This window comes from Oncorhynchus mykiss, chromosome 12 (genome assembly GCF_013265735.2).
Source record: "Oncorhynchus mykiss isolate Arlee chromosome 12, USDA_OmykA_1.1, whole genome shotgun sequence".
Taxonomy (NCBI): domain Eukaryota; kingdom Metazoa; phylum Chordata; class Actinopteri; order Salmoniformes; family Salmonidae; genus Oncorhynchus; species Oncorhynchus mykiss.
The window spans coordinates 61,788,015-61,813,489 of NC_048576.1; the positions used below are offsets into that span (position 1 = coordinate 61,788,015).

The 25,475-nt window shown below is 47.0% G+C and overlaps 1 protein-coding gene, 1 long non-coding RNA gene and 1 pseudogene across 4 annotated transcripts in view; 1 reads left to right on the forward strand and 2 right to left on the reverse strand.

The window, feature by feature from the left end:
• LOC118937697 overlaps positions 1-12,316 on the reverse strand; it is a 27,556-nt gene extending 15,240 nt beyond the window's left edge. The window contains exon 1 of the long non-coding RNA XR_005035066.1: positions 12,198-12,316. This is a non-coding gene — a long non-coding RNA (uncharacterized LOC118937697). The remainder of the gene's footprint in view (positions 1-12,197) is intronic.
• LOC110537915 lies at positions 617-4,430 on the reverse strand (annotated as a pseudogene).
• On the forward strand, positions 6,132-25,442 carry sh2b1 (SH2B adaptor protein 1). 3 transcript variants are annotated; one of them, XM_036937984.1, is made up of 11 exons: positions 6,134-6,460; positions 6,927-6,978; positions 7,574-9,764; positions 10,479-10,580; positions 10,806-10,897; positions 11,105-11,187; positions 15,392-15,538; positions 15,693-15,898; positions 20,111-20,285; positions 20,895-20,985; positions 23,692-23,861. In XM_036937984.1, exons 3-11 carry the CDS (start codon positions 7,992-7,994, stop codon positions 23,711-23,713), a joined length of 2,691 nt encoding a protein of 896 aa, XP_036793879.1. In that variant the 5' UTR covers positions 6,134-6,460; positions 6,927-6,978; positions 7,574-7,991; the 3' UTR covers positions 23,714-23,861. The 3 variants fall into 3 exon arrangements, with proteins under 3 accessions (XP_036793877.1, XP_036793878.1, XP_036793879.1); XM_036937982.1 differs by lacking the exon at positions 20,895-20,985 and having other exon boundaries at positions 6,132-6,460; positions 23,692-25,442; XM_036937983.1 differs by lacking the exon at positions 20,895-20,985 and having other exon boundaries at positions 6,132-6,300; positions 23,692-25,442.
• Positions 25,443-25,475: the final 33 nt, after the last annotated feature.

Sequence of the window (25,475 nt, forward strand, 5' to 3'; positions counted from 1 at the left end):
GCAACCTGGTTCAGGTTGTCAGTCAGCCTACCAGGGTTTCTACAAACAGCACAGGAATGAAAACATCAGCATGTATTGATCACGTCTTTACTAATGCTGCTGAAATTTGCTTTAAAGCCGTATCCAAATCCATAAGACGTAGTGATCACAAAATAATAGCCATATCTAGGCAAACCAAAGTTACAAAGGCTGGGCCTAATATAGTGTAAGAGGTCATACAATAAGTTTTGTAGTGATTCATATGTTGATGATGTAAAGAATATTTGCTGGTCTGTAGTGTGTAATGAGGCGCAACCAGATGCTGGACTTGACATATTTATTCCAGTTTATTCCAGTTACTAATAAGCATGCACCCATTAAGAAAATGACTGTAAAAACTTAAATCCCATTGGATTGATGAGGAATTGAAAAAATGTATGGTTGAGAGGAATGAGGCAAAAGGTATGGCAAATAAGTCTGGCAGCCAAACGTACTGCAAATTAAGAAATCATGTGACTAACCTAAATAAAAATAAACTATACTATGAAACAAATATATATATATAAAAAGAATGATAGTAAAAAGCTTTGGAGCACCTTAAATGACATTTTTGTGGAAAAAGCCAGCTCGGCTCCATCATTCATTGAATCACAAAACCCACTGATATTACCCACTGATAACTACTTTTTTTATTGGAAAGATAAATAAACTTAGGGATGACATGCCATCAACAAACACTGGCACTACACATCCAAGTGTATCTGACAAAATTATGAATGACAAGAATTGTACTTTGGAATTCCGTAAAGTCAGTGAGGAAGAGGTGAAAAAAAAGTATTGCTGTCTATCAACAATGACAAGCCACCGGGGTCTGACAATGTGGATGCAAAATGACTGAGGATAATAGTGGACGATATTGTCACATCTTCAATTTAAGTCTTCTAGAAAGTGTGTGCTCTCAGGCCTGGAAGGAAGCTAAAGTCGTTCCGCTACCCAAGAAAAGTATAGCCAACCAATCAGCCTGTTACTAAACCTTAGTAAATTCTGGGAAAAAAATGGGAAGGACACTCAACAAGGACGACACTTACACAAATGACTAATGATTGGCTAAGAGAAATTGATGATAAAATGATTGTGTGGGCTGTCAGACATCAGTGCAGCTTTTGACATTACCAATCATAGTCTGCTGCTGGAAAACCTTGTCTTATGGCTTTACACCCCCTGTATATAATGTGGATAAAGAGTTACTTGTCTAACAGAACACAGAGGGTGTTCTTTAATGGAAGCCTCTCAAACTTAATCCATGTAGAAGCAGGAATTCCCCAGGGTAGCTGTTTAGGCCCCTTGCTTTTTTCAATCTTTACTAATGGCATGTCACTGGTTTGAGGAAAGCCAGTGTGTTTATGTATGCAGATGACTCAACACTACATGTCAGCTACTACAGCGACTGAAATGCTTAACAAAAAGCTGCAGTTAGTTTCGGAGGGGTAGCTACTGCCTTGGCAGCAGCTAATGGTGAGCCATAATAAATACAAATATATTAAGCACTTCCTAAATAGCACTGAGTCATAAAAGGTCATTACAATTTCAACCAGTTGAAATCAATATAAGTACAAAGTATTCCTTGAATAGCAAAACGTATGCAGTGATACTTAATGCATTTTGAATAGTCCATCATACAAGTTCCTCACTTTAGTCAACTACTTTGATGGTTGGGCCTTGGGAGCTGGCACCAGAGCTGGACCGTGCCTGATCTCCACAGCTACCTTTGGGCATGCCTCCTTGCTGGTATAGCTTGGTAATGATAGGTTGGCACACTTTCTCCAGCTGATGCTCATACTCCTCTTTGTCTGCAAGCTGGTTGTTTTCCAACCAGGAATTGGCCTGGTCGCACATGTCCACCACTTTCTTCTTGTCCTCCTCGCTGATATTGCCTTTCATGTTGTCATCCTCCATGCTGCTCTTCATATTGAAGGTGTACAACTCCAGGGAGTTCTTGGCTGCCATCTTCTCCCTCTGTGCGTCGTCTTCAGCTTTGTATTTGTCTGCATCCTGCACCATCCTCTATGCTGAGCCGCACCTTATCGTTGGTGATCTTGTTCACTTTTCCTGTGCTCTTGTCCACCGCTGATACATTCAGAATGCCATTGGCATCGATATCAAAAATCACCTCGATCTGAGGGACTCCTCGTGAGGCAGGGGGGATTCCAGAGAGCTCTAACTTCCCCAGGAGGTTGCTGACCTTGGTCATGGCGCTCTCTTCCTTGTAGACCTGGATCAGGACCCCGGGCTGGTTGTCAGAGTAAGTGGTGAAGGTCTGGGTCTGTTTGGATGGATGGGATGGTGATGTTGCGTTTGATCAGAGCGGTCATGACCCCCTCCGGCGGTTTCGATGCCTAAGGACAGGGGAGCCACGTCTAGCAGCAGCAGGTCCTGGATGTTTTCACACTTATCGCCAGACAAAAAGACAGCCTGGACGGCAGCGTTGTAGGCCACCGCCTCGTCTGGGTTGATGCTCTTGTTCAGTTCTCTGCCGTTGAAGAAGTTCTGCAGTAGCTTCTGGACCTTGGGGATCCAGGTGGAGCCTCCGACCAGGACAACGTCGTGGATCTGGGCCTTGTCCATCTTGGCGTCCCTGGGAGCTTTTACCACAGGTGCCAGGGTTCCAATGAAACATCTCCTCAAAACGAGCCCTGGTGATGAAGGTGTAGAAGTCGATTCCCTCAAAGAGGGAATGCTGGCCTGGGAGCTGGAGGACAGGGTTCTCTTGGCCCTCTTGCAGGCCATCCTCAGCCTCCTCAGAGCCCGCTTGAACTCCTCCACGAAGTGGCTGACGAGGCGGTTGTTAAAGTCCTCCCTACCCAGGTGAGTGTCCCCAGCAGTGGCCTTCACCTCAAAGATCCCATCCTCGATGGTCAGGATGGACACGTCGAAGGTACCCCCGCCCAGATCAATGATGAGGACGTTGCGTTCCCTGGATTTGCCTTTGTCCATTCCATAGGCGATTGCCCCCATTGTGGGCTCATTGATGATCCTCAGCACGTTCAGCCCAGCGGTCACTCCAGCATCCTTAGTGGCCTGTCTTTGTGAGTCGTTGAAGTAGGCGAGGACTGTGATGACTGTGTTGGACACCTTCTCTCCCAGGTAGGCCCCAGCGATCTCCTTCATCTTTACCAGCACCATGGAGGCGCTTGGCGTCGATAACGGTGTTGTTGGGGTTCATGGTCACCTGGTTCTTTGCTGCGTCACGGGATGAGTCTCTCGGTGTCTGTGAAGGCCACATAGCTGGGCGTGGTCCTGTTGCCCTGGTTGTTGGCGATGATCTCCACTTTGCCATGCTGGAACATCCCCACACAGGAGTAGGTAGTATCCAGGTCAATGCCGATAGACAGGCTTTTAGCTGATGACATCTTGATGGTTTGGAGTTAGTAGCCTACAAAAGAATGAAAGAAGGTTTTAGAAATTGATGTTATTCTACGAAAACCTAAAACATATGAAAACCTAGGAGCAAGTAGTGTCAATCTCCACCAACAGAGGTCTTAGCCTAAATATACTTGAATAACAACCAAACCTGAATTCAGTAATATATGAGTATTTAAGTATTTGTATTTTAAAGGCTTATTTTCTGTTTATTTTTGTATTTTCAAATAATAGGGCCGAAACAACCAATTCTATTTGAAATATTTAAAAGTATTTCCTAATAATTTCCTACAAATACTATTTGAAACTAGTTTCTAAATACATTTCAAATACCCCTTGGACCAAACAGCCCTGGGTTCAAATGCATGGAGTCTTTAAATATTTCTTATTTGAAAATACTCATGTGTATTTAAGTAATTTCACATACATGCTGATACTTTCCAAATGTATTTCCAAATGCATTCCAATATACAACTAATTGTATTTTCAAAGAAAGAATGCACCTGTAATTGAAATACAATAAATAGTATTTGAATGTGTCTCAGAACACTGTTGTCAATGTTGTCAATGCATTTAATTGTGCTATATAGCTAAAGTTAACAGTCATGCATATAAAAATAGGCTACTGGAAGTTACTTACTTACCTGTGATTGTAGAGGTCTCGTTGAAAGGAATAGGGCAGTAGCCTATAAAGTCACTCTGTTCTTTTCTTGCTTTCTTCACCCACACAAATAATGAAACCAGAAGTTCAGTAGTGTAGCTAGCCTGTTTCCTGTATTCTCATGTTGATTAAAAGGATAAAAAAGTGAATTCAAATTTCACCACAAATGAAACAGCATGCGGTTCAACCTTAGTCAAAAGTTCAGTCAACACCTTGTAGTTCCTCAACAGTGCACGAGATGTCAGTCTATGCATTTCTCACTAATTAATTATATACAGTTTAAGTCGTAAGTTTACATACACCTTAGCCAAATACATTTAAACTCCGTTTCACAATTCCTGACATTTAATCCTAGTAAAAATGCCCTGTCTTAGGTCAATTAGTATCACCACTTTATTTTAAGAATGTGAAATGTCAGAATAATAGTAGAGAGAATGATTTATTTCAGCTTTTATTTATTTCATCACATTCCCAGTGGGTCAGAAGTTTACATACACTCAATTAGTATTTGGTAGCATTGCCTTTAAATTGTTTAACTTCAGTAAAACGTTTTTGTGTAGCCTGCCACAAGCTTCCAAAAAATAAGTTGGGTAAATTTTGTCCCATTCCTCCGGACAAGAGCTGGTGTAACTAAGTCAGGTTTGTAGGCTTCCTTGCACACACACACTTTCAGTTATGCCCACACATTTTCTATAGGATTTAGGTCAGGGCTTTGTGATGGCCATTCCAATACCTTGACTTTGTTGTCCTTCAGCCATTTTACCACAACTTTGGAAGTATGCCTGGGGGTGTTACGAATCACTTTTGTCCCGACAGTCTAGGGGGGGGGGGGGGTGGTAACGAGACCTGTAACAACTCATGCTAATTATAATAGGACGAAATATAACCACAGACAACTAAATTACAGTCAAACACTCATGGGTTATTTGAAAACACACAGTAATGGGGGGGGGGAGCAGGAAAGGGGGCTGAGCTGGACCCAAGGAAAGACATAAGTATCCAAACACACCCCTAAGCTAAACTAGCCTACTTCACCAACAGCTAACTAACCAAAAATACAGTGGGTGGTCCGCCCAATTCTAACTAGTATTTTTATACAAAGTATTCCTACAGGTAATGTATGCCCATGGGCGACTTTCCTTGGTACCCCCTTTTCCCACCGTCAAACAAACACCATAACAAAACCAATACTCACAGGTGGTGACAAAGTGACATGTAGTTGCAAAAACCAAACAAGAGATCTACAGACCAATGGCATTGACAGAGAGATTGAGCTCTAGAGCAAACAGACACACAAGGTTTTTAAACCAAGGGAAAGGGAATGTGATAGGGTAATGGAAACAGGAGGTGTGTCTTCTGATTAGCGACTGATTGAGGAATGATGATTGCCACCTGTGAGGGGGAGAGAAAATAAATACACACACAGGATACCTGTATCCGTAACAGTGGGTCATTGTCCATTTGGAAGACCCATTTGAGACCAAGCTTTAAATTCCTGACTGGGGGAGAGAAAATAAATACACACACAGGATACCTGTATCCGTATCAGGGGGTCATTGTCCATTTGGAAGACCCATTTGCGACCAAGCTTTAAAATCCTGACTGATGTCTTGAGATGTTGCTTCAATATATCCACATAATTTTCCTCCCTCATGATGCCATCTATTTTGGGAAGAGCACCAGTCCCTCCTGCAGCAAAGCACCCCCACAACATGATGCTGCCACCCCCCGTGCTTCACGGTTGGGATGGTGTTCTTCGGCATACTACAGTAATCACAGATCTATTCAACTAGTTTGAAATAAATGATTTACTAATCTCCATAAGGATATATTTTAATTACAAAAACATTTTACATTCTATGCAATTATATAGGCTTGTTGTAAAACATTCATGCATTTTTAAACAGAAAGTCTAGTAGTTCAGTATGAGACAAATGTTCATTTACGCCTCATACAATTCACAGACGGTGGTGATTGTTTTTCAAAATGTTTTTAGTGCCCCTCCATTTTCCCACCACCCAAGTTACCCTGAATGCAAACGTAGTCCCTGCAACTCCTCCTGCTGCCACCCTCCTCGCTAGTCGATTTTCCCTTCGCATCCGCTCTCTCCCACTATATCGCGAGAGATAGGGAGCACAGAAATATTCACGTTAGCAACAACTGTTATAAATTTATATTTATATCGCGGATATATGAACGAATTGTATAAAACGCTGGCGCGTATAAATTACAATTATAATGTAAGCCAACGCAAGATTACTAAATTAGTTGTTTTATTAATAGCTGGCTAGCTAATAATAATATATAGGTAGCTAGCTAGCGATTCGCCTGTTGTCTGTAGCAAGTATGGGAGGCTAGCTAACTGTAAGTGGACACTATTTTGAAGACAAGCGTGTACAAGTGGGTAAACATAACATTACTTCAATTAGCTAGCACCCCTTATTCAACGATAATAGCCATAGTCTAGGTAGATACTATAACACACGATATATCGCTACTATTAGCTGACTAAACCGCTGTTATTTAATTAAAAACAGCTAGCTAGGCTTACATTTTAGCTACATTGTTGAATATTGGCTAGTTAGCTACTTAGCTAACTGCTTCAAGCTGGTGCTTTTTATTTAGCTAGCTAACATGGTTCTGTTAAGATGGATGGCGTTGCTAGCTAACTGTGATGGGTCGCTAGTTAGCTCAGTAACGCTTACGCTAACTAGATTGTTTATCACGCGATGTGCTGGCTCTTGTTGCTAGTTAACGTTAGTTAAGCTAACATGACCTCACTGTGTGTCATTTTACCATGTCCATGCACTATCATTACTCCGTAATATCAGCTATCTAGTTAACTGTCTCTCCTCCTCTCCTTTAGGTTATTTTAGCCATCAAGCATTGGCCTCGAGTATCTGACTAGGCCGACAATGGTTTGTGAATTCCAGCTAACTTCGTTAGCCAGTAACGTCAGTACTAACCAGGCTCTCTGGATTGTTTACATCCAGCGCCAGTTTGTAAACTAGCTGGGTAATGTTGTTAGCTAGCTAACGGGTTTCATACGCAGCCAGTTGTTTAGCTACAATAATCTAGCCAACAAGGTATTTTATTTATTTTGTTGCCAGTAAGGTAGTTAGTTAGCTATACCACACTATTTGGCTTTGCTACAGTGTGTGAAAGTGACCATTTGGTTCTTCACCATATCTAGCTACCACATCTAGTACCGTTATGTAAAGATATCTAGCTAGCTAGCTAATTGAATGGGTTGTCAGTAAAACGGGTTGCTTAACAATTTGTTTTTATGGATGTAAAGCATTGACTCAATAAAAAATAAAAAACTTGACAACTGTTGTGACCACAAGTCCAACAGACAACAACTACAGGTGGCAACCGGTGCTAGGGGTATTTGTATTAGTAACAGTTGATTAGATATTGTAGATCATATTAGAGTTGGTTATGTCTCTGGAGAATATATGTAACAGGTAATGTGATGTATCACCATTGATTGTGCTTGTATTGTTTTCACAGGCTGCAGTTGGGTTCTTGTGAATGTGTGGTGGACCGTAAGCAGGGCGGCCACTTGTGAACCTCACCTATTTACCTCACCTCTGTCTTATACCTCCTCCCTGACACCGATTTTACCCTGTCTTTTATCATAGATATTTTTAAATGTATGAAAGCATGTTGCACAGAGACAGACCCCCTATATTTCTACCTCGTCTCAGTCTGTGCTCATCAGTGTGTTACAGTAGTCTTTCAGCTGAAGGTTTTAAATGGGGGTGAATCTACTCTATGCCTGGCATAGTACGGTACTTGAATTCCCACCCGTTTGTAAATTAGCCCTGAGGAGCTGTGCAGGTTTCATTAATTAACCTTAAGTGAGAAACCAAATAGCAGCCAGCAAGTTGGCCAATCAGCCTCCTCCCCCCCACGCCCTCCTGGTAGAATGAACGGCTCTCTTTTAACCCCACCTAGCCCTCGGGCAGCCAACTCCTCCCCGCTGCCCCTTTCACCCTCCCCTTCTCCGTCCCCTCCATCCCCCTCCCTGTTGCCCATGTTCCCTCGGCCACCCCCCCTGCCCCCTCCCTTGGCCCAGCCTCACCCCTCCTCGCTGTCGGACACCCCCACACCCTCCCCCTGCCTGAGCTGGACGGAGTTCTGTGAGCTGCATGCCCGCATGGCGGCCGGGGACTTTGCCCGCCACTTCCGGGCGTTCCTCCTGGAGAACCCTCACTACTCCCCCGACTCTGCTGCCGCCTTCTGTCGCCGCTTCACTGACCGCTTTGTCCGACATTTCCAGAGCGAACTGGAGGGGGTGGCCGGGGCGCTGGGTACAGCCCCTGGGATGGAGGCGGGGAGCTGGGCCCCCCAATCAGACGCCACCTCCCTGGAAGAGGAGGCGGTCTCTCCCCCTCCTGTCACCGAGGGAGCCTCCTACCACCCCTGTGCCCCAGCCAACCCGGTGAGAGCCCTGCCCAAGCCTGCCTCCACACGACTGGTGTTGGAAACCAGAAGTGGGGACCAATTTCAAGACTCCTATGCTGTCACAACGGTCCTCCCCCCATCCTCCTCCTCCTCCTGCTCCTCCTCAGTGGGAGGAGGAAACAACGGCAGGCGGGAAGAGAGGGGTGCCCCAGTTACTGTTAAACACTTCACTGGCGTCGGCCCAGGAAATGGAGAAACGACAGCCGAGGAAGAGGACAGCTGGGCGGGCGTAACGGTCATGGAGGAGGAGGTGGAGCCAGATGAGGGGGAGGAGGAGCTGGAAGTTTGCTTGGACAATGAAGACCCCTCCCATATGCCCCAAACGCCTGCCTCCCCTTGCTCCGACACAACTCCTCCCCGCTCCAAGGGTAATGGCACCCCGGCCTCGGCAGGAAGCCAGTCCAAAACCAAACTGAAGAAGCGCTTCTCTCTGCGGAGTGTTGGGCGCAGCGTGCGGGGCAGTGTCCGGGGCATCCTGCACTGGCGCAGCTCGTCCAGCGACTCCCCCCAGAGCTCCTCCCAGCTGCCCTCCAGCTACAGCTACACAATGGGGGTCCAGGACGCTTGCACCGGCTCTTCCTCCAAGAGGAACTCTGGCACTCAGCCCCCTACACCCACCTCCTCCATGCCTGTCTCCCTCTCCCTGCCCCTCTCCCTCCCCCACTCCTCCTCCTCCTCCCTGCCCCCGTCTTCCTCCAGCAGTGCCACCTCCCTCTCGCTATCGGAGGCACGGGACCGCCGGCGGAGCAATGGCGAGGGGGGAGAGAAGGAGAAGTGGAGCCACCGGCTGGAGAAGCTGCGTCTGTCTCGCTCCCCGCCCCCCGTTCTCTCTTCGGCACCCACTTCGGCCGTGGTGTCACCTTCCGGCCTGCCCCCCAGCAGCAGCAGCAGCGCCACCCCGAGGAAGACGGGCCGGCTGGTGAGGGAGGGAGGAGTCAGCGTCAGCTCCTCCATGCCAGATGAGTTTGCCGGGAGCCACGGTGGTTTCCCTGGCTTTTCCTTCGGCCTGCTGCACCACGGCACACAAGAACACAACAACGCTGGTACTGGCTTAAACAACACCTCATCCACCGCTAACGCCGCTCAGACAGCTGCAGTGCAGCCTCTCGTCCCTGGGGGCACTGTGGGCTGGAGGGGTGGTCGGTGGCACAAGTGCCGACTGGTCCTGAGGGAGAGGGACAAGGAGGGGGAGCGCGGCGAGGAGTACTATCTGGAGTTCTTCATCCCGCCTAAAGTGAGTGAGACACCTGTTCAGTGCAACTCGATATTAGGAAGATATTCTTAATGTTTGGAGTATATAGCTGCCCCAAAAAAATCATATTTGATAATGATACATTAATAAGTTTGCAATTTTATTTTCATGTGAACATAATTAATGATGAAATTTAAACGCAATACTCCAGTTTGCATTTTCAAGTTTCACAGTTTTTGTTTAATTTCCCACCAGATAACACTGCCATATTGAGAAATACAATTATTGGAAGATAAAGTTCACATTTGTAATTGTACTACATTATACTGATAGCATTATTTGTGACAAAAAGATTCAAACTTAATGTGCAATTTAGCAATGCTTATTCTTTACAAGGTACAACATTTTAATTCAAATCTTTATTGGGTTAAACTATGTTGTTCCTCCCATTTTCGATTTAATTTCCTCATAGTCATTTGTTATCCTGGCCACGTTAACTTATATCTGTCTATAATAAAACTCTTTTGTAGGGAAAACTAATTCTGATTGGCTGGGCCTGGCTCTCCAGAGGGTGGGGGCCATCGGAGTAGATTGTGTATCTTTGATGTAACACTGAGGCATGACAACCTATCAACATGCTCCTTTGGAATGCTTGGAGATGAATGATGTCATTGGCAGGCATTGTGAAAATTGCACAATTTCTCTGAGTGCACAGATGTGTCTTATTCAATGTTCTTCTCTGTCCCCCTGTCTCAGTCCTCCAAGCCCAGGCTGACTATCCCATGCTGCTCTATTGTGGATGTGAGGAGCACCACAGCCCTGGAGGTGCCTGACAAGGAGAACACCTTCCTCCTGCAGGTGATGCTCTGCTCTGTCCATCCTTTCATTTCCCCTTTCTTGTTCTCTCAGTAAATTCTGTTCAGGTAGCCAGTTCCTGTTGCATCTGTAGACTGACTTGTATTTCGCTCTCTCTCTCACACCCTCTCTCTCTCGCCCTCTCTCTCTCACCCCTTCCTCTCGCCCCCCTCTTTCACCCGCCCTTTCTCTTCACTCTCTCGCTAACCCTATCTTTCTCTCTGTCAGTTGGAGGGACAGGTGCAGTATGTGATTGAGACGCGAGATGCTGTGCAGATGAGAGCTTGGTTGAGTGACATCAGGAACGGTATATGTATCAGGTAAGCAAATTGTGTGTTAAGTTGAAAGAAAACTCTTTAAGTCAGTGATTAGGGTGGTGGGGGGGGGGGGGGGGGGGGGGGGGGGGGGCAGTCAGTGAGAGTTAAGAGGGACCATATATATGCTTGTCAAATATTGATGAGGTCAGCAGAAGTAGAAGTGACACCCCAGCTACTGTAGAGCAAGCTTTGTGTATCTTGACTCTACAGTGAACAGGAGGACATAGAAGCTGTGTGTGGGGGACCCATGGACATCAGTGGAATGCCAGAATTCAGTGACCGCCTCTCTCAAGGTAAGTGGGGCATCCCAAATCGACCCCTAGACACCTCACCAAGCTACTACTCTTAGACCAGTATACACCAACCAGTCAATCGCGGTCCTAGTTAACTAGGCATTCCTAGTCGATCGCCGAACATTTCTTTGCGCTCCTCTTTTTTTAAATGTATTTTTGTTGCCTTGAGCCATTGGTGGTAGATGGACTTGATTCGGCAGCCCTGTGCGCCGGGTAGGCAAAGTCTTCCCATTTTGAACCATTTCATTTGTCTGAAGGAACAAACTCTGCCTACCTGGCAGACCTGTAGTGCTATATCAAGTGCGCCTACTGCGCTGGCCAATCGGATAGCTCAAATCACCGTGCCAGTAGCTTCCACTACCCCGCAGCAAAGTTTGATACTGGCCTAAATGGGATTTTAATGACTTTTAAAACCCTGACCAATCAAAACATAGAAAACATGTATCGATTAGGACCAGGGTTTTTATTATTATTAACGGCTCGTCGTGTCTATTTTAATGTCGACTAATAATTCACTTTCTCTGGTCATAGGAGCAACATGAATTTGTGCATGAGGCAGAAATAATGCGGTGTGACTCGAGTTTGGTCATCAGACTGTCTCCCCCTCTCTCTGGTCAGTCTCACCGGAGGAAAAGGAGAGATCGGGGGACCGTGAGAGGCGGACCCTCTGCTGTTCTCGCTCTCCCCTCCATCCGCTGAGACTGACCATCAGATGCAGATACAACCAGACATGGAAACGGTTTGTGGGTTTATGAAATGCACATTCCTTTATTGAATATAATATGTGTATGATGCCTTGTCCTTTGGCGCTGTCGATGTAGCCTGTAGAGCGAAACGCAGGTTGCTAGTTCCCCCGGCGATTCATTTGGTTTTGGCAGCAGCCATTTGTTTGTTGCACTGCATGTAATGTTTCTTATCATGCCTTTTCTTATCAGTGTTACAATTGAAGTGCACAGAGTTCGGTAATCATTATGTGGTGTAAAATAATTATTTAAAAAAACGTAGCCTACCTGTGAAATGTTTGTTCTTCTGTCATGCTCCTGCTGAGACGGGAGGTGGGGTCAAACGGAGCTTCTTCTTCTTTGGGATTTGGTTGTCAGATCGCATCCAACTTTTAGGTGCATACACCGCCACCTACTGTACCGGTGTAAGGCCATCCACGGCCTACCTACATTCAATTATTTGATACGGTAATATATAAAATTGAGGGAAATTGCCCAGCCAACTATTAGCCCTCTCTACAAAACCCACCACCCCATTCCACTATTTAACCCTATCAAGTCCTACTTCAGACCAACGGTCTGAGAGGACAGAACACTACCACTCAACACCCCTGCAACTGTTCTGCAATAAAAGTATTTCTCTTCTTCCTCTATTTTCTGCAGTACAATTAACAACCAAGGCAATAAATGCTAAAAAGTCCACTGTACTGAAGCACATATTCTTCCCATCTCTCAGGATCCCTCACCCGGGTCCCCATCTTCCTCTACCACTCTTTTCACTGCTTCGGGATATGACACTTTCTGTACTACTCTAACCCTGGCTACCTCAAATGTCCCTTTCTCTCACCGGACACCTCCAAACTCCAGTTTCATGGGAACCCCCACAACTAACGTATTACTTTATCCTCCGATACCACACATTCCTTCGTCTCATGCCCTCCTTTCTCACATCAAGGCAGCTCCCTCCGACACACTGCTGTAACATGCCCATAGACTTGACACCTAAAACACTATTTTATTTTTGGAACAAAAGCTATCACGGGGTAATTGACACTTCCTACCCATGACCTTATCTGGCAAAGACTGCATCAAAACTCAGCTTGACAGACGTTGTCTTCTCCGTTTCCCCACGCTCTCCACCAAATCTACAACTCACCAAACGGCGGGAATCTTCAATTTCAACTGCTCCTCCTCAACACTTAATGCCATCCCCGTTATCACTCCTTTCAACGGCACCCTGCTCTTCAAAGCAAGTCATCATTGTTGTCCCTAATCGCGTAATGCGGAGCACCCACTCCCTCTGGGTGAATGTAACACAATAAATCATCACGAGTCCACTCCGAGTTAACTTCACCAGCTCAACAGTCCCCAACCTGACACCACATATGGACCCATTCGCTCTACAAATCTCACTCCCACTGGGCCAGAATCATCCTCAGGACAAGGCCCGAATTCGGCGGTCCTCACTCTCGCCAAGGTTCCATCATGGATGGACTTCACGCCGACCTTCCTCACTACACCACTTCTCTCTATATTCAACTTCTTCTCAGCAGTCAGCAATGCACCTGCCACCACAGTTAATTCATCCTCACTCTAATCACCTTCAATTGCCATGGGGCACACAACGTTCAGCAAACTGCTCGGCCACACGATGCCATACACGTTGTTTGCCATCTGCCCAGTACAGTTGAAACTGGGATTCATCCGTGAAGAGCACACTTCTCCAGTGGCCATCGAAGGTGAGCATTTGCCCACTGAAGTCTGTTACGACACTGAACTGTAGTCGGGTCAAGACCCTGGTGAGGACAATGAGCACGCAGGTGAGCTTCCCTTAGACGGGTTCTGACAGTTTGTGCAGAAGTTCTTTGGTTGTACTGACCCTCAGTTCGGGTGGCTGGTTTCAGATGATCCCACAGGTGAAGAAGCTGGATGTAGAGGTGTTGGAGGCGGCTTATGGTAGAGAAATGAACATTAAATTATCTGGCAACCGCTCTGGTGGACATTCCTGCGGTCAGCAAGCCAATTGCACGCTCCCTCAACTTGAGACATCTGTGGCATTGTGTTGTGACAAAACTGCACATTTTAGGGTGGCCTTTTATTGCCCCAGCACAAGGTTCACCTGTGTAATGATCATGCTGTTTAATCAGCTTTTTGATATGCCACACCTGTCAAGTGGATGGATTATCTTGGCAAAGGAGAAATGCTCACTAACAGGGTACTAATTTTTATGTATTTTTTTATTTTACCTTTATTTAACTAGGCAAGTCAGTTAAGAACACATTTTTATTTTCAATGACGTCCTAGGAACAGTGGGTTAACTGCCTGTTCAGGGGCAGAACGACAGATTTGTACCTTGTCAGCTCGGGGATTTGAACTTGCAACCTTCCGGCTACTAGTCCAACGCTCTAACCACTAGGCTACCCCTGCCGCCCCAGGGTAGCCTAATTGTGCACAACATTTCGAGAAATAAGCTTTTTGTGCATATGGAACATTTCTGGGATCTTTTATTTCAGCTCAAGAAATGGGACCAACACTTTACATGTTGTGTTTTATATTTTTGTTCAGTGCATGTTTATTGTGCTGTTCAGGCCTTTATGTAAGGTAATTGTTACCATTGATTTATGATTAGTCTAAAATTGCACAGTCCAAGGTGAGGCCTGATGGGAATTGTACTTGAAAGCCTGTAATTTCATTGGTTGCCGTGCTGGCTGAACGCTATAATTTCAGTTATTGATTGAAGCTTGGTTTCTTTGGAGCTCAACCTTTTATTTGATTAATTCTCCAGTGTATGTTCTTGTCCAGTTATTGTTATGTTTGTGATTTTTGATTTACATAGTGTACAGTTTTCCAGCTGCTCCACCTCAGCGCTGTAAATAAACACCCTCCATTCTGAGTTTGCCCCGTATCGAAGTGTCTGCCTCCTATCGAAGTGTCTGCCTCCTCACTGAAACCTCCACTGCTAGGGTGGCCTCCGTTACAGGCCTACTGCAATAAACCTTATTCCTACTGAACTGTTCTTATTTGGTAAATGTTGCATAGGCTTACATTTAAAACAAAATATATGTTTAGAAACAGTTCTGAGCTGTAGATCTCGGCTTGCATTTTGAAAGTGAACTTGGCTCAGAAAAGTTTGGTGACCACTGCCTTAGACACTTAATCTGTAAGAATCTACAAACAGCAGACATGTAGCATAAGGTAAGGGGGAGCTACTACCATATTCCTTACCTATCCCATCTTTTCAAATATGTCTGCACAGGATAGGATCGAAGAGCCCATTTGGGATTGTTGTGTGACGATTTCCCTGTTTCACAATTTTTTTTGCAGCTTTACAAATATACAGTTGGATCACTTAACACCTGATGCAGAAAGCGAGATGAAAAAAGTTGTTTTAACTCTTGAGTCCAATGTTTCGTTGCTGTTTGAAAGTAAAATCTGGTTAAATAAATAATAGGACTGATGTTTTTGCTCCTGTCCTGTTGCAGTGTGTTATGGAGGTGTGGGCGGCTCCTCCCCGCTGATGGACCCTCTCCCTCCAGAATTACCGCCCCGCGCCCCTCTGGACGAATCAGACGGACGCGTGGGTGGAGCCGGCCTGGGCACACCATTTGCGGAGACGCCAGATGCCACAGGTGAAGCCTTAGCACACACGCAAAAGCACTCACATACAAACACGCATGCACACCAGAATGTACAGGGCAAGTCTGGTGACATTTTTTTTTTTTTTTTGGTCTAATATTTTCATCAATCCCTCATCCATCCCCTCATCCCTCCTCACCTCCCCAGGTTCCTTCCTGTTCTCAGATGTGGCGGAGGCGGTGGAGCACCCTCTGAGCGAGTGCCAGTGGTTCCACGGGACGTTGTCGCGCCTGAAGGCGGCCCAGCTTGTGCTGGCAGGGGGTACGGCCAGCCACGGCGTCTTCCTTGTGCGCCAGAGCGAGACACGCCGCGGGGAGTACGTCCTCACCTTCAACTTCCAAGGCAAGGCCAAGGTACAAGAGACGGGAGAGTGTGTGTCAAATCAAATCACATTTTATTTGTCACCTGGTGTAGACTTTAATGTAAAATGCTTGCTGACGAGCCCTTCCCAACAATGCAGAGTTTTAAAATTGAAATGGTAACAAGAGGAATACAATATAATACACAAGAATGGAGCTTACATACAGGGAGTACCAGTACCAGATCAATGTGGGGCTAAATACAGGGAGTACCAGTACCAGATCAATGTGGGGCTAAATACAGGGAGTACCAGTACCAGATCAATGTGGAGCTACATACAGGGAGTACCAGTACCAGATCAATGTGGGGCTAAATACAGGGAGTAACAGTACCAGATCAATGTGGGGCTAAATACAAGGAGTACCAGTACCAGATCAATGTGGAGCTACATACAGGGAGTAACAGTACCAGATCAATGTGGGGCTAAATACAAGGAGTACCAGTACCAGATCAATGTGGGGCTAAATACAGGGAGTACCAGTACCAGATCAATGTGGGGCTAAATACAAGGAGTACCAGTACCAGATCAATGTGGGGCTAAATACAGGGAGTACCAGTACCAGATCAATGTGGGGCTAAATACAGGGAGTACCAGTACCAGATCAATGTGGGGCTAAATACAGGGAGTACCAGTACCAGATCAATGTGGGGCTACATACAAGGAGTACCAGTACCAGATCAATGTGGGGCTAAATACAGGGAGTACCAGTACCAGATCAATGTGGGGCTACATACAAGGAGTACCAGTACCAGATCAATGTGGAGCTAAATACAGGGAGTACCAGTACCAGATCAATGTGGAGCTACATACAGGGAGTACCAGTACCAGATCAATGTGGAGCTAAATACAGGGAGTACCAGTACCAGATCAATGTGGAGCTAAATACAGGGAGTACCAGTACCAGATCAATGTGGAGCTAAATACAGGGAGTACCAGTACCAGATCAATGTGGAGCTAAATACAGGGAGTACCAGTACCAGATCAATGTGGAGCTAAATACAGGGAGTACCAGTACCAGATCAATGTGGAACTAAATACAGGGAGTACCAGTACCAGATCAATGTGGAGCTACATACAGGGAGTACCAGTACCAGATCAATGTGGAGCTAAATACAGGGAGTACCAGTACCAGATCAATGTGGAGCTAAATACAGGGAGTACCAGTACCAGATCAATGTGGAACTAAATACAGGGAGTACCAGTACCAGATCAATGTGGAGCTACATACAGGGAGTACCAGTACCAGATCAATGTGGAACTAAATACAGGGAGTACCAGTACCAGATCAATGTGGAACTAAATACAGGGAGTACCAGTACCAGATCAATGTGGAGCTACATACAGGGAGTACCAGTACCAGATCAATGTGGAGCTACATACAGGGAGTACCAGTACCAGATCAAAGTGCAGAGGTACGAGTTGCTTGAGGTAGATATATACATGAAGGCAGTGTAAAGTGACTAGGCATCAGGATAGATAATAAGAGTAAAATAAAGAACAGAGCAGCAGCAGCAAATTATGTTTGTGTTGTCAGTCTGCGTGTAGGTGTTCTGTGTGTGTGGGTTTTGGTTGTGTGTGTGTGTGTGTGTGTGTGTGTGTGTGTATACATGCAAAAAACAAACGGCTCATTTTCAGGACCTTGTCTTTCAAAGATAATTTGTAAAATTCAAATAACTTCACAGATCTTCATTGTAAAGGGTTTATACACTGTTTCCCATGCTTTTTCGTTGAACCATAAACAATTAATGAACATGCACCTGTGGAACGGTCGTTAAGACACTAACAGCTTACAGACGGTAGGCAATTAAGGTCACAGTTATGAAAACTTAGGACACTAAAGAGGCCTTTCTACTGACTCTGGAAAACTGCAGAAGAATGATGCCCAGGGTCCCTGCTCATCTGCGTGAATGTGCCTTAGGCATGCTGCAACAAGGCATGAGGACTGCAGATCTGGCCAGGGCAATAAATTGCAATGTCCATACTGAGACGCCTAAGACAGCGTTACAGGGAGACCAGACGGACAGCTGATCGTCCTCGCTGTGGCAGACCACTTGTAACAACGCCTGCACAGAATCGGTACCTCTGAACATCACACCTGCGGGACAGGTACAGGATGGCAACAACAACAGCCCGAGTTACACCAGGAACCCACAATCCCTCCATCAGTGCTCAGACTGTTCGCAATAGGCTGAGAGAGGCTGGATTGAGGGCTTGTAGGCCTGTTGTAAGGCAGGTCCTCACCAGACATCACCGGCAACGACATCGCCTACGGGCACAAACCCACCGTCGCTGGACCAGACAGGACTGGCAAAAAGCGCTCTTCACTGACGAGTTACGGTTTTGTCTCATCAAATCAAAGTTTATTTGTCACGTGCGCTGAATACAACAGGTAGACCTTAGAGTGAAATGCTTACTTACAGGCGCTAACCAATAGTGCAAAAAAGGTATTAGGTAAACAATAAAGTAAAGTAAAGACATAAAACATCAGTAAAAAGACGGGCTATATACAGTAGTGAGGCTATGAAAGTAGTGAGGCTACATACAGGGGTGATGGTCGGATTCGTTTTTATCGTTGAAGGAATTTAGCGTTACACCGAGGCCTGTTCATTTGAAGCGGGGATCGATTTGGAGGTGGTGGGTCTGTTATGGTCTGGGGCGGTGTGTCATAGCATCGTCGGACAGAGCTTGTTGTCATTGCAGGCAATCTCAATGCTGTGCGTTACAGGGAATACATCCTTCTCCCTCATGTGGTACCCTTCCTGCAGGCTCATCCTGACATGACCCTCCAGCATGACAATGTCACCAGCCATACTGCAAGACAGGAATGTCAGTGTTCTGCCATGGCCAGCGACGAGCCCGTAGCTCAATCTCATTGAGCACGTCTGGGACCTGTTGGAACGGCGGGTGAGGGCTAGAGCCACTCCCCCCAGAAATGTCCGAGAACTTGCAGGTGCCTTGGTGGAAGAGTGGGGTAACATATCTCACAGCAGGAACTGGCAAATCTGGTGCAGTCCATGAGGAAGAGATGCACTGCAGTACTTCGTATCTAGTGTGGCCACCCGCTGCATTGACTGTTACTTTTGATTTTGACCCCCCCCCCTTTGTTCAGGGACACATTATTCCATTTCTGTTAGTCACATGTCTGTGGAACTTGTTCAGTTTATGTCTCAGTTGTTGAATCTTATGTTCATTTCTAATATTAATGTTAATTTAGCTGAAAATAAACACAGTTTACAGTGAGGACGTTTCTTTTTTTGTAGAGTTTACATACACATGTGGGACAGTGCAAGATACAGGTATTGCAGTTAGTATGGGTACCATTATTTGACTATTTAGCAGTCTGGCTATTTAGCAGTCTTATGGCTTGGGGGAAGAAGCTGTCTCTGAGCCTGTTCCTCTGAGAGCCAATGCTCTGGTACTGTTTGCTGGGCGGTAGCAGAGTAAACAGTCCATGACTTGGGTGGCTGGAGTCTTTAGCAATTTCTCTGGCCTTTCTCGGGCACTGCCTGATGTAGAGGTCCTGGATGGCAGGCAGCTTGGCTCCAGTGATGTACTGGGCTGTCCGCACCACCCTCTGTAGCGCATTGCGCATTTGCCATACCAAGTGGTGATGCATCCAGTCAAAGTGCTCTCGATGTTACAAAGGAACTTGAAACTCTCGACCCACTCCACAACAGCCCTTTGAATGGGGGGGGCGTGCTCACTCCTCTTTCTCCTATAGTCCACAATCAGCTCCATGGTCTTACTGACGTCGAGGGAGAGTTGTTGTCCTGCAGGTGTCTTTCACGCAAGGCACAGTGTTATATTCCTTAAAGCGAGCATAAAAGGCATTTAGCTCGTTTAGCTCGAGTTCTGCATCGCTGGGCAACTCATGGCTAGGTTTCCCTTTGTAATCCGCTATCGTCTGCAAGCCTTGCCACTTACGACGAGCGTCGGAGATGGTGGAATATTATTACACTTTCCTCCTATATTGTCCTTGTGTGAAAGAGAGAGTAAGACAGTATTGATGTTTACATGTGTGTTGGAAAGTACCAGTGTGTTTGTATGTGAAATGGTAGGGGAAGCATCTGTACCATGTTAGGAGATATACCTGCTAAGTAGCACCCAAAGCTAACCCATACCCCCCTCTCTTCTCCCTTCTTTTGTTTCTGCTCTCTCTCTCTCTCTCTCTCTCTCTCTCTCCCTCTCTCCCTCTCTGCTGCAGCACCTGCGTTTGTCTCTGAACGAGGACGGCCAGTGCCGGGTGCAGCACCTGTGGTTCCAGTCCATATTCGACATGCTGGAGCACTTCCGCGTGCACCCAATCCCCCTGGAGTCTGGGGGTGCCTCGGACGTCACTCTCATCAGCTTTGTGGGCGCCACCGCCGTCCGGCAGCCAGGTAACCGGTCAGGGGTGAAAGGTCACAGGATATTCCACTAGGATGAAACGACACTGGTTTTACACTGGCCTCTAAAGGCACGTCTTGGGTGTTGTATGTCCGGTGTATGTGTTTTATGCATTATGATTGGGTTACACTATGCTGTTACGTCAGTGAATCAATATAGTGTGCGTGTGTATCATCCCATTGAAGATATGTGTACAGGCCATAAGTAATGTTGTGTGTGCTAAAACATGGCCACTACATGATGTTTCTGTCAATGTCGTTATAACATAAGACTGGCCGCTTTGCATCCTCATCCTGTGTCCACTACAGCATGCATGCTTACGTACACACACTGGAGTGGCTCCGCATGGCTTGGTCCCATCAATTTGCACTGATGCTCCCACCCATACACCCCTGCCTCTTAAACCCCCCCCCCCCCACACACACACACACACACACACAATTACAAATCAACCCCTAGACCATACTACCCTCTATGTCCCTAGGCCCTAGCACTCTACCTCCTTTCCTTCTACACCCTTCTTTCCAACCCCCCACCCCCGTGCCTTCCAGAGCTCTGATTGGCTGTCTCTTATTGTGTCTTCGTTGGGTCATTCTTCACAGGCCGGGACAGGGCAGGCAGCCGGCCCACAGTCTGTGATGTCATCACCACGCGCCACCCTGACTCTCCATCAACCCCCATCTCTGACTGTGTGTAAGTGAGACCAGACTCCACAGAGAGAGAGACACCGAGAGAGGGAGGGAGACGTAGTGGGAGAGAGACGGCAAGAGGGAGAGAGAGGTGGCGAGAGGGGGAGAGACCTACAGAGAAAGACGGCGAGAGAGAGACAGACCGAGGGCGCGAGAGAGAGACAGACCGAGGGCGCGAGAGAGAGACAGACCGAGGGCGCGAGAGAGAGACAGACCGAGGGCGCGAGAGAGAGACAGACCGAGGGCGCGAGAGCGAGACAGACCGAGGGCGTGAGAGAGAGACAGACCGAGGGCGCGAGAGAGACAGACCGAGACCTCGAGCGACCTCAAGCGAGGGCAACGGCGAGAGAGAGAGACCCAGAGTGAGAGAGAGAGACCCAGAGTGAGAGAGAGAGACCCAGAGTGAGAGAGAGAGACCCAGAGTGAGAGAGAGAGACCCAGAGTGAGAGAGAGAGACCCAGAGTGAGAGAGAGAGACCCAGAGTGAGAGAGAGAGACCCAGAGTGAGAGAGAGAGACCCAGAGTGAGAGAGAGAGACCCAGAGTGAGAGAGAGAGACCCAGAGTGAGAGACCCAGAGTGAGAGGGAGAGAGTGAGAGAGAGAGACCCAGAGTGAGAGAGAGAGACCCAGAGTGAGAGAGAGAGACCCAGAGTGAGAGAGAGAGACCCAGAGTGAGAGAGAGAGACCCAGAGTGAGAGAGAGAGACCCAGAGTGAGAGAGAGAGACCCAGAGTGAGAGAGAGAGACCCAGAGTGAGAGAGAGAGACCCAGAGTGAGAGAGAGAGACCCAGAGTGAGAGAGAGAGACCCAGAGTGAGAGAGAGAGACCCAGAGTGAGAGAGAGAGACCCAGAGTGAGAGAGAGAGACCCAGAGTGAGAGAGAGAGACCCAGAGTGAGAGAGAGAGACCCAGAGTGAGAGAGAGAGACCCAGAGTGAGAGAGAGAGACCCAGAGTGAGAGAGAGAGACCCAGAGTGAGAGAGAGAGACCCAGAGTGAGAGAGAGAGACCCAGAGTGAGAGAGAGACCCAGAGTGAGAGAGAGAGACCCAGAGTGAGAGAGAGAGACCCAGAGTGAGAGAGAGAGACCCAGAGCGAGAGAGAGAGAGACCCAGAGCGAGAGAGAGAGAGACCCAGAGCGAGAGAGAGAGAGACCCAGAGCGAGAGAGAGAGACCCAGAGCGAGAGAGAGAGACCCAGAGCGAGAGAGAGAGACCCAGAGCGAGAGAGAGAGACCCAGAGCGAGAGAGAGAGACCCAGAGCGAGAGAGAGAGACCCAGAGCGAGAGAGAGAGACCCAGAGCGAGAGAGAGAGACCCAGAGCGAGAGAGAGAGACCCAGAGCGAGAGAGAGACCCAGAGCGAGAGAGAGAGACCCAGAGCGAGAGAGAGAGACCCAGAGCGAGAGAGAGAGACCCAGAGCGAGAGGGAGAGACCCAGAGCGAGAGGGAGAGACCCAGAGCGAGAGGGAGAGACCCAGAGCGAGAGGGAGAGACCCAGAGCGAGAGGGAGAGACCCAGAGCGAGAGGGAGAGACCCAGAGCGAGAGGGAGAGACCCAGAGCGAGAGGGAGAGACCCAGAGCGAGAGGGAGAGACCCAGAGCGAGAGGGAGAGACCCAGAGCGAGAGAGAGAGACCCAGAGCGAGAGAGAGAGACCCAGAGAGAGAGAGAGAGACCCAGAGAGAGAGAGAGAAAGACGGCAAAAGAGACAGAGAGATATCTAGAGTGAGAGAGACAGCGATCTAGTGAGAGACCTAGAGAGAAAGAGGCAGCATGAGAAAGAGAGGGAGAGAAAGAGCTAGAGACCCAGAGCGAGAGAGGGACCCAGAGCGGGACCGAGAGACACCCCCAGAGCGAGGGACAGCAAGAAAGAGACGGCAAGAAAGAGACCTAGAGAGAGGAGAATGCTCGACTGGGAGCGACCTAGTGAGGGAAAGATGGCGAAAGCGAGAGAGATCTAGAGTGAGAGAGACAGTGACCTAGAGAGAATGATGGCGGAGAGAGGCAGCATGAGAGAGACAGAGAGAGGGAGAAACCGAGAGAAAGACCTAGAGCGAGAGAGACCTAGAGCTAGCCAGCGAGAGAGACCTAGAGCTAGCCAGCGAGAGAGACCTAGAGCTAGCCAGCGAGAAGGACCTAGAGAGAGAGACGCCGGCGAGAGAGAGAAACCGATGGAACGCACTATAGCGCGAGTGTAGAGCTAGCTAGTGGCCATTCACCTCAGTGTACTGCTGTGTCTTCCAGTGAAGTTAGTCTGTACTAACCTTATCTAGAACTGGACCTACCATAGAGTATTTTTGAGAACACAGATCACCCCTAGAGCAATGACTTGAGAGACCACCTCTGCTATAGAATGTTGTATCTGCTAAAAAGTTTAGGGCCATGTAGAATCTTCATAGAACATTTTCAGACGATGCGTTGTTTTGTGTTTTACATTAAATGTATTCAATAGACGGGAACAAGGTGTGTATGTGAGCGCACAGTGTGTTTGTGTGTGTCTCGACTGATTCCATGACATGGACCTGTCACACAGACGTCGCGGCCATGACACTCACTCTGTCTCTCCCCCTCTTCCTCCTCCTCTTCTCCCTTCTCACCACTCGCTCTCTGGAAATGTCACCTTTTTATCTTGTCCCCCGCCCGCCCCTCCTTTATTTACACCTTTTACCACTCTTTCTTTCTCTGCTTTTCTCTCTCGGCTGTTCTTTCCTCCCACCAGACTTGACCAGCAGACCCCGTAGCCCCCCCCAGCCTCCTCCTCCACCCCTGCCCCCCGGCCGGCCGCCACCCCCATCCCCACCCCAGGAACGAGGGAACGAGACCGAGCTGGGAGGAGGTGGGGGAGGCACTGCAGCAACTGCAGGAGGAGGTGAAGGAGCGGAGGACTGGGAGGAGAGGGAAGCTCCTCTTCGCCAACTGGAGGGGGTGGAGGGCGAAGAGCGGGAAGGAGGGAGGGCAAGAGCCATTGACAACCAGTACTCCTTCTTCTGAGGAGGAAGGGGGGTGTTTGTGCGAAAGGGAGAGTGGAGGAAGCGGGAGTCATAGCCATTCATAACCAGTATTTGTATTTTGTTACGAGACTGTGAGGGGAAGGGGTTAGAAGGATGTACTAACACTATTAAAACACAAGCATTCTGGGAGATTCAGCCAGATGGAGAGAAAGAGAAAACGGGTGAAAGAGAAGAGGGAGCACCGTACAACACTAAGTAAAGGTACACTAATGTTTAGCGAGATAAGCTTTTTGCCGGTACACCTCTTGGTACGCTTTTTGTAGACTTTTGAATCCATTTATGGGATGTAGGTAGTGAGCGATATCCTCTGAACCCAGCAGTACCATACCTCAATATCCTGCAGACATTCTACTGGCCAGCAGTACACTTTCAGAGGTAGAGATGGAGGACAACCATATACTTACTAGGTGGCAAAGAGACTAGGCTAGAACCGGCAGGCAGGATACATATACCTCAATCACTCTTTCAACCTCACTCTTTCTCTCCGTCTCTCTTTTTCTCTCCACTCATTTTCTGGTTTTCTTTAATGGTAGAGAAGTGGCCAGAGGTAGAGAGAGCGATTATATCTATCCTTCACATAAAAAAAAAATGCTTTGTTATTGATGATAATAATAATAATGATATGATTAACAATAATGATAAAGGAAATAATGATGATGGTCGGAAATAATAGTATTAATTTTATTTTTAAAATGCCTTTTATTGTATGTTGTTTACTCTGTAATGCGTAACACTTGTTCCTGCCCCCATTCGGTTATTTCAGTTGAAGTTTGTTTGCCTTTTAAAAATATTCCTAAGCCTCATACTCAGTCTTTCCCTCACACTCATACAGTCCTCTCCTCCTGGACCTCATCCAAATTGAATTTTAATGTGCAGAAATAGAAAATAAGAAAAATATAAAGGGGGGGGGGGGGGGAGACATTTTTCTACTTGTGCCTTTCTTTGTTATCACCTCTGTCGTACTCCTTCAACCTGTGCCTGGGTTGTGTGGCCATGTCCGTCTTTCTGCCATTCAGTTCAGTGCCTCTTTCTTTCTCTTTGTATCCCCCTCCTTCCTCTTTGTTTATACCTTCACTTCTTCTGTTTGTCCTCTACTCCGAGCTTTGTCATCTTTTACACATCTTACCCCCATCCCCCTGTTCATCCTTTTCAAATGTTGATCTCTATTTGTGCCTTTCTGTCTCTGTCGCTCTCTCTTTTGCTGGGACCTTGTGTTGACGGTGGGCAGGGTTTTGTCCAACCTGTGTGGTTAGTTTCAGGTACAACATTGAATTAAATGATATGATATAATATAATTATACTGAAACATTTTGGCCTCGTGTGTTGTTGCTTTGGTTCACTGTAATTGTTTCTTACTGAATAAAGGGGAAAGATGTAAATGAATGTTACAGTAATTCTTGTAGTTTTGGGTTGCCACAAAGTCAAATAGCTATATCATAAAAAATCATGAAAACAAAAATTCGTTTTTGGGTCATAATTTATGGTTAGGCAT